We start from the raw sequence: 8,996 nt of genomic DNA on the forward strand, positions 1-8,996 counted from the left end.
ATAAGATGGAATAAAATCTATTTAAATTAAAATTAAAATCACCTCCTTTTAATACAGGCGTCAATCTGGGGCCCTTCCAGGCCAAAGTGCTGTGGAGGTCAGCATTTACCCTCATCCAACGCTCTGAATTCAGTTCATGAAGGCCTTACTGAAGAGCTGATGAGCTGAATCAGGTGTGTTTAACGAGGCAGTGTGATGAAGTCTGCTGTGCTTTGGCCCGCGAGGACTGGAGCCTGACGCATGTATTTTAATATACAGTCAGCATTTTGAGTGTTTTTAAATACTAATGTTAAGCTAATCTGCATATACAGTATGTATGTTGTCTTCAATGTGAATAATTCTTCTAATTAAGGTAATAATGTAAATAAACATGGGGCCTGGTCTGCTTTAGTCCTTTATTATTGAAGTTTTAATGCGTTTCTGGGAATTTAAAACGGTTTACTTGTCACCTTTCAAAATAAGGCCTGTGGTGAGTTTCCTCTGCTGGTCAGCAATCCTCCTGGAGACCTGCTGTCCTGCAGAGTTTAGTTCCAGCCTTCATCTAACTGCTGCTCCCCCTCCGTACTGAACACTAAAGCACCTGATCCAGCCAATCAGGGACTCCTGAGGACGTTACTGAGGCGGAGCAGGGGGGCAGACTGTGGTTGGAACCGGACTCCACAGGAAGGTACACTCTTAAAAAAGATGGTCTCTTTAAGGGTTCTTTAGTATAGAGACTGATTCTATATTGAACCATGAACAACATCAATTTAAAGAACTCTTTCACAATGCAAAGAACCCTTTAATCATGCAAAGCGTTCTTTAGTAAAAAGATTGGTTCTATATCGAACCAAGAACACTCAAAGAACATTCTGCATGATTAAAGGGTTCTTTGCATTGTGAAACGGTTCTTCAGATGGTTTTATATAGAATCTTTCTGAAAAAGGTTCTATATAGCACCAGAAAGGGTTCTTCTATTGTTACACGCTTAACATCGTAACAATAGAAGAATCCTTTTTGTTGCTATATAGAACCAAATATAACGCATTCTCCATCAATTTGAAGAACCATTTAACGATGCGCAGAACCCTTTAATCACGCAAATATTCTATGTTGCACCAAAAAGTGTTCTTCTATTATTAACAATGAAAGAACTCTTTTGGGTCCTATGCAGAACCATGTTCTACATAGAACCATCTACAGCACATTCTCCATCAATCTGAAGAACATTTCATGATGCAAAGAACCATTTGATCATGCAAACGGTTCTTTGGTTCTATATAGAACCATGAACACCCATTCTCTTTACTAAAGAACCCTTGAAGAGCCATCATTATTAAGAGTGCAGATCTCCAGGTCCAGTGATGGTGACCGGTGTTATAAAGCGTCTCTGGCTGTGAAGCGTCTGTCAGTAACTGTTCAGGAGGTTTAAGTCTTCAGCGGAGAAGGTGCTCTCAGGTGGGCGTTTGGCAGGTGGGCTTCTCTCAGCGTGTTCTTCCTTTTCGCTGGAAAGTCTCCTCTTTCTGCCCATCAGGGTGGTCAGGGCTGCACTGGTGTCCTTACTGTGTCCTGTTTGTTGTGTTGTGCTGTGAGGCTTGTAGAAGTGGATTATGGTCATCTGTCCTTTGGTTCTGCGATCGTTACAGGTGGAGTGAATCCTCTCTCGGACAAACTTTTCCCTTCCGTCTGCAAAGAACGTTTAACAAATACATGTTAATTTTTGCATTTATACACCAATCAGGCGTAACATTCTGACCACCTCCTTGTTTCTACGCTCATTGTCCATTTTATCAGCTCCACTTACTATATAGGTGCACTTTGTAGTTCTACAGTTACAGACTGTAGTCCATCTGTTTCTCTGATACTTTGTTAGCCCCCTTTTACCCTGTTCTTCAGTGGTCAGGACCCCCATGGACCCTCACAGAGCAGGTACTATTTGGGTGGTGGGTCATTCTCAGCACTGCAGTAACACTGACGTGGTGTTGGTGTGTTAGTGTGTGTTGCGCTGGTCTGAGTGGAGTGTTATGCCTGATTGGTGTGTATCATCACTGTCTGAAAAAAAAATCCAGTACCTCCAGTAACTTCATGATGAATGGACCAATAGAAATGCTCCAAAATCGCTTGGAATTATGTCTCTTTAACACTGGCTGTGTTTACATGCAAAGATTTTTGCCAATCCGATTTAATACACTCCAGTTACAGATTCAGACTGAGGTGTTTATTCTCACTCTACTCAACAATCTGATAAAAAAGCTCCGTTTACCTTCACACTACAAGTAATCCGATCCAAAATTACGTGCATGCATAGAGAACCACTTAGTGTAGATGTTACCATGACAACCAGCATCACGTGAGTCCAGTCAGAGTGAGATGAGCAGCAGTGAGCAGCGCTTGTGTTTTTAATCACTTTAAAATGATGTCAGACTCAGGAAAACGTCCTTCACATGTCCTTATTAAAGAAGGCCGAGAGGAAGACGTCGTGTTCTGAGACACATAAGCTGGACATCCGTCCCACTGCCGTCTTTTAAAGATCAGAGCATAAACTTCGTCTCCTCTGCAGACCAGTTTCTGCTCCGCCATGTTGAACGGTATAAACTTTCACTATGACGCGACGAACATGATCAGAACGGACTTAGACTTTCCGATAGGGAATGTAATCAGATACAGGCGTTTACACGGATATTATTCTTCTATTTAACTGATTATTTACAGGATTACCCACCTCGATCAATCGGAAAGAGACTGTATTCTGAATGGCCTCAATTGGACTGGACTTTTCCAATTGAGCTATTAGTTGGATTATTAATGGATTATTAGGCTGCATGTAAACGTGGCTACTGAGTGCGTTTACATGCACTCAATAAGACAATCATAATCAGATTTCTGCAGTTATCTGATTATTAAAATGGTCATGTAAACACCATACTCTGATCTAGAAATCAGATTAAGAAATCTGATAAAGAGGCTGGATTTTAGGTCAGTAATCAGATTTCTCAGTGCATTAAAACTCACTCTGTTTTCTTTCGGATTTCTCAGTCAACTCAACTGCAAAAGTCTGATTATGATCGGATTAGTGTATGTATATGCACCCAATGTGTATCTTGAAAAATGTAAACACAGATTTAACTCACAGAACTGCAGAGCGTTGGTTCTTGGTTTAGGCTCCTTGTTTGGTAACTCTGAAGCTTTCCTTTCCCACTGGTTTATTACCTGGGCAAGAAAACAAAACAAAAGAAACATGAACTCCAAATACCAACAGGAATATTTTTTATTAACTAATTAATATTAATATATGTTATGAATACGATGAACTCCAAATATGGACAAAAAGAATTTAAAGGTTGTATCAATATAATAATAATAATAATAGTAATAACAACAACAACAACAACAACAACAACAATAATCATAATATAGCACCTTTCATTTTTTCTCAGAAGAGAAAAAAGATAAAATAAACAAATAATAAAAAAATCCAACAAATAAAAGCAACAGCGGAAAGAGGATGTATTAATAATAATTTTTTTACATGATAAAAGTATAAATAAAAAAACAATAAAAATACAACAGGAAAATACAAGCAATATTCCAGTAAAAACAAGGGAAACAATAAAAACCGAGTTAAATGCTTAAGAAAAAAATAAAAACGCTTAAAAAAATATGTTTTTAACTGTTTTTTTACAAACAGAAAGAGCCCGAGGAACGTTATTGGTAACGTGTTCCAGATCTTCGGTACATAAAAACAGAACCTCTCCTCTCTTTTTAGGTTTCATACATGCAGCTCTAGATAATCTTAAAACACATCAGCTATCAGAAATGTGTTAAGGTGCTAGAACAAAGAGCTTTAAAAACTACACTCTGGTTCTTCAAGGGTTCTTTAGTAAAGAAAATGGTTCTATATAGAACCAAGAACATTCAAAGAACCCTCTGCATGATTAAAGGGTTCTTTGCATGGTGAAACTGTCCTTCAAATTGACGGAGAATGTGCAAAAGATGGTTCTATATAGAACCTTTTTTGAAAAGCGTTCTATATAGCACCAAAAAAGGTTCTTCTACTGTTACAAGCTTGACATTGTAAGAATAGCAGAACCATTTTGGTGCTATGTAGAACCTTTTGCAGCATCAATCTGAGGAACCATTTCACAATGCAAAGAACCCTTTAAACATACAAAGTGTTCTTTGAGTGTTCATGGCACTATATAGAACCATTTTCTTTACTAAAGAACCCTTGAAGAACCATCTTTTCCAAGTGTGCATTAGTGAATGTATGTATTTAAGTCCAAACATTATCAGTTACCTCTTCAGCCCATCCCTCAGTTTGACACTCCGAGTGAGTGAAGATCTTCAGCGGTTCTGCTGAGAGCTCCATCCTCATCTTCACCCTGAAGAAGCTCTTCAGCGATGCGTCTAACTGAGAGAGAACCCACAGTTACTACACAAGCAGAACCTTCCAGCAGCGTTCACAGTCTGAGAGCAGGTACCTTCACACTCGCCCCGGAGACGTCCAGCTCCTCCAGCTTCTTAAAGCAGGTGAGATACCAGAGTCCTTTCTCTGAGAGGGGGTTATCTGAGAGAGAGAGAGAGAGAGACACAGAGACAGAGAGAGAGAGAGAGAGAGAGAGAGAGAGAGAGAGACACAGAGACAGAGAGTGAGAGACCGAGAAAGAGAGAGAGACAGAGAGAGAGGGGGGGGAGATAGAGAGAGAGAAAGACAGAGACACAGAGAGAGAGAGAGAGAGAGACAGAGGCACAGAGAGAGAGAGAGAGGCCGAGAAAGAGAGAAACAGAGACAGAGAGAAAGACAGAGACACAGGGAGAAAAAGAGAGACAGAGAGAGAGAGAGAGAGAAAGACAGAGACACAGAGAGAGAGATAGAGGCCGAGAAAGAGAGAGAGAGAGAGAGTGAGAGACCGAGACAGAGAGAGAGAGAAATCCACAGACACGGTTCTAGACATGGTTCTTGGTCTCTTCACAGACAAGATCAGAACTAGGCCTCTGGGTGCAGCCTATCAGCATAAAGTGGGCGAAGAGAGGGCGGGGCTTATGCAGCTTTATTTTATGACTTTGTGTTAGTGTGTGGCACAGCCGGCACTGAAACAGTTCTACTGGAGAAACAGACCTGTATAGAACAGAATTAGACATTTTAGCACAAAACACATCAAACAACTGAGTTGAATCTTTACTTAAGAATAAAAAACTGTGTCAAACTTGAAAACATGTATATCGTTACACCCCTAATCTGTATTCATGTCTATTTTGGGTGCTGTAAGATTGTTTTGGTCAGACAGGAAAATATTTCACTCTAAGAAATCTGTGATTTTCGTCTCTTTAAGACGAATCTTAAGACTTTTCTTTTTAGATGTGTTTAATAAATTCATTTTGTAATTATTATTATTATTATTATTCTTATTATCTTTGATTTAGAGGGGAAAATCTGTTAAAGGTATTTGATTACAATTCTTCAGGCAAAGATTCAAAGCATCATGAAGAAGTAAAATTTCATTATGATTCGAGTTGATTCCGTTATTTCAGTAATATTAATAATTATATTTAAAAATACACCGAATACACAGATGTGACTGGAGGAACGGTTTACCCAGCAGTGGAATACAGAAAAATATGTTTCTGTATGTCTAAATTTGAAAATGGTTTGTGGATTTTACTTTTGCTTCATAATATATATATATATAGTATATATAATATAATATATATAGTAGTTATATATAACTACAATGTATTTTAACTTCCCAAAAACTATGCAGTCTGATGCACTGAGGCATTTTCACAGCCTTGATCAGAGCTGTTTTACTTACTGGACAGGTCCAGTTGTTGGAGGTTCTCCAGCCCCTTTTTCATCACTCTGATTGGTGCGGTCAGTCTCTGGAGGCCTTGATCCGTCAGACAGTTATCTCCCAAAAACAGTCTGACCAGCCTTAAACCAGAGCACAACACAAAACTACACCATTAAAAAGGCTGAACGTGTCTGAGAGCTGATCTCTTATAACTGAAGAGCCACTACAATCATTCAGAATTGATCTGCTGTGTTTATCAATAACGTATTAATTAATTTGTAATAATTTGTAATGTAATAATTAATTTTCCACTGTTTACCTGGTGAAAGCCTCTGAGCTGAGGTGTCTGAAAATGTCGTGATTGTCTCCTAATCCGCACCCGTACAGATCCAGGACCTCCAACTGATGAAACACCCGGATCTCTTCCATCCTTTCAGATACCAGAAGTTTCCTGAAATAACAAAAACTGTATGTTATGGAAAAATAAAAACCCAATAAACAAACAACCGAATGAGTAATGAAGTGATCGGCAACAGAAACACTGCAACATATGACAACATAGCAAGTGAATGTAGACAATACATCTAATATTCACTGTTACGAGACACCTGTGAGACCATCAAATCAAATCAAATCACGTTTATGGTCACATCACATTTACACACACATGCACCCATAATATATGTATATAACCACTTACTATATAGGTGCACTTTGTAGTTCTACAGTTACAGACTGTAGTCCATCTGTTTCTCTGATACTTTGTTAGCCCCCTTTTACCCTGTTCTTCAGTGGTCAGGACCCCCATGGACCCTCACAGAGCAGGTACTATTTGGGTGGTGGATCATTCTCAGCACTGCAGTAACACTGACGTGGTGGTGGTGTGTTAGTGTGTGTTGTGCTGGTACGAGTGGATCAGACACAGCAGTGCTGCTGGAGTTTTTAAACACTGTGTCCACTCACTGTCCACTCTATTAGACACTCCTACCCTGTCGGTCCACCTTGTAGATGTAAAGTCAGAGACGATAGCTCATCTGCTGCTGCACAGTTTGTGTCGGTCATCCTCTAGTCCTTCGTCAGTGGTCACAGGTCGCTGCCCACAGGACGCTGTTGGCTGGATGTTTTTGGTTGGTGGACTATTCTCAGTCCAGCAGTGACACTGAGGTGTTTAAAAACTCCAGCAGCACTGCTGTGTCTGATCCACTCAGACCAGCACAACACACACTAACACACCACCACCACGTCAGTGTTACTGCAGTGCTGAGAATGATCCACCACCCAAATAGTACCTGCTCTGTGAGGGTCCATGGGGGTCCTGACCACTGAAGAACAGGGTAAAAGGGGGCTAACAAAGTATCAGAGAAACAGATGGACTACAGTCTGTAACTGTAGAACTACAAAGTGCACCTATATAGTAAGTGGAGCTGATAAAGTGGACAGTGAGCGTAGAAACCTGACCGGTGTAGATATGGACACGATGTGCTTATGTTCTCATTTGCGGAGCTTACCTGTCTCTCAGACACAGTGACTTTAACACCAGCTCTCCGTAGGCCTCACTGAACACCTGCAGTGCCCTGGCTGAGGTTGGAGGGTCTGTGAACTTCTGCTTCTCCTCTGCAGCCACAAACAGCTTATGAGCCATTTGTTCAGGAAAACCAACCAGGGAGTCCACATGTTCAATATTATCAGCTATGAAGAGCAGAGAGATGTCCAGTAGGGGTTTGACCGTGTAGCACAGGCTGCCCTCTCTGTTGTAGGTGAAGATGAAGTGGTCACTCCTCTGCCTGCTGATGGGGGCTGAACTCTCAATGCAGAGTCTCACAGTAAAGTCCTTCTGAAATAGCCTGGGTGCTTTATGTGTGGAGAGCAGCTGACCATCAGCGCTTACACAGTGCAGCTCACCTTCCTCCCTCACATACACACTGCCATGCTCCGAGTACATCCTCATCACACAGTCCGAGCAGCCTGACCGCATTGATCAGACATTTATTTGTAATATCTGATCAATAACCAATAAACAACCCCCCAGTTGTTGATATTCTACCACATGGTCCTGATCAGCTCGCTTTAATGCACAAGTTGGCTTCCTATTCGCCGGCTTCTTGTTCGAATTTGCCCGCTCCACCTTAAATGGTGCAGGGGTTGCGTTCCGGAGCCTGAGGTGTTATAATGACTGGGGCTCCATTTAAGGTGGACCGGGAAAATTCGAACAAGAAGCTGGCGAAGAAGACGCTGATTTTAGCTTCGCTGTAATCCAGAACAAAATTAAAGATCACCGACTTTCTGATTTCTGTCTTTCTGAACTACAAAGTGTTTAAAAAGCTGATTTAGATCTCCGAGTTTTAGAAACAGGCCGCCTTTTTGCTGTGGCACTTTCTGAGACAGCACTGGGTCTGATTTCACTCCACCTGCCAAAATAAAAGTTCCGTAATAGGCGTAATGAAAGAAAGAAGTAATAGTGCTGTTAAAAGACTACTGCTACTGCTACTGCTACTGATTCTAATAATAATAATAATAATAATAATAATAATAATAATCTAGAAGTGAAAGTCGCCAAAACCAACTTGAGTGAAAAAACCTAACCTATCAGATCCAAAAAACTCCTGAGGAACTGCAGTGCAACTTCTTTCCTTTTGGTCTAAAATGAAAAGTACGGAGCCCTGCTGGTGACAGGCCACACTAAGGCCTTACTAAGTCGTGGCCACGACTTACTTATCTCGTTCCCACGCCTTACTAAGTTGTGGCCACGTGTTATTTTTATTTACACAGGATGTCACCAGCAGGGCTCCGTAGAAAAGCAGTCTTGAAGGCGATTCAAAGCAGCAGAATTACATAAAACCAAAGATGAAAAGGGACTAAAAACTGGATCCGTTTTATCATGAATATTCTTATGTAGAGGTAAAAGCGTATCTTTTAAAATTACTTTAAAAAGTTCAGTACATGTGAACGAAATTTAATTAATCACTACATGTCTATAATAATAACAACAACAACACACATATCTCTATTTTAATTCAATTTATACAATGAAACGACCAGTGGTGGAGTAAATGTAATTCGTTTCTGTACTTAAGTAGTTTTTTCATGTATCTGTACTTTACTGAAGTTTTTCCTTTCTGGGAGACTTTTTACTTTCACTCCACTACATTTCAAAGTCAGATATCTCACTTTTTACTCCACTACATTATGAGAAATCTGTCACTCCTTTTGGTTTATGTGTGTATA

General features: G+C 40.3%; 1 protein-coding gene across 1 annotated transcript; it reads right to left on the reverse strand.

Annotated features, from left to right (window-relative positions):
- Positions 1-1,028: 1,028 nt before the first annotated feature.
- lrrc42 (leucine rich repeat containing 42) lies at positions 1,029-8,178 on the reverse strand. Its single transcript, XM_036565398.1, has 7 exons — positions 7,280-8,178; positions 6,091-6,222; positions 5,793-5,911; positions 4,461-4,546; positions 4,277-4,390; positions 3,111-3,189; positions 1,029-1,665 (listed from the first exon to the last, which is right to left on the reverse strand). The coding sequence occupies exons 1-7, from the start codon at positions 7,744-7,746 to the stop codon at positions 1,388-1,390; spliced, it is 1,275 nt and encodes a 424-aa protein (XP_036421291.1). The 5' UTR covers positions 7,747-8,178; the 3' UTR covers positions 1,029-1,387.
- Positions 8,179-8,996: the final 818 nt, after the last annotated feature.

This window comes from Colossoma macropomum, unplaced genomic scaffold, assembly GCF_904425465.1.
Source record: "Colossoma macropomum unplaced genomic scaffold, Colossoma_macropomum, whole genome shotgun sequence".
Taxonomy (NCBI): Eukaryota; Metazoa; Chordata; class Actinopteri; order Characiformes; family Serrasalmidae; genus Colossoma; species Colossoma macropomum.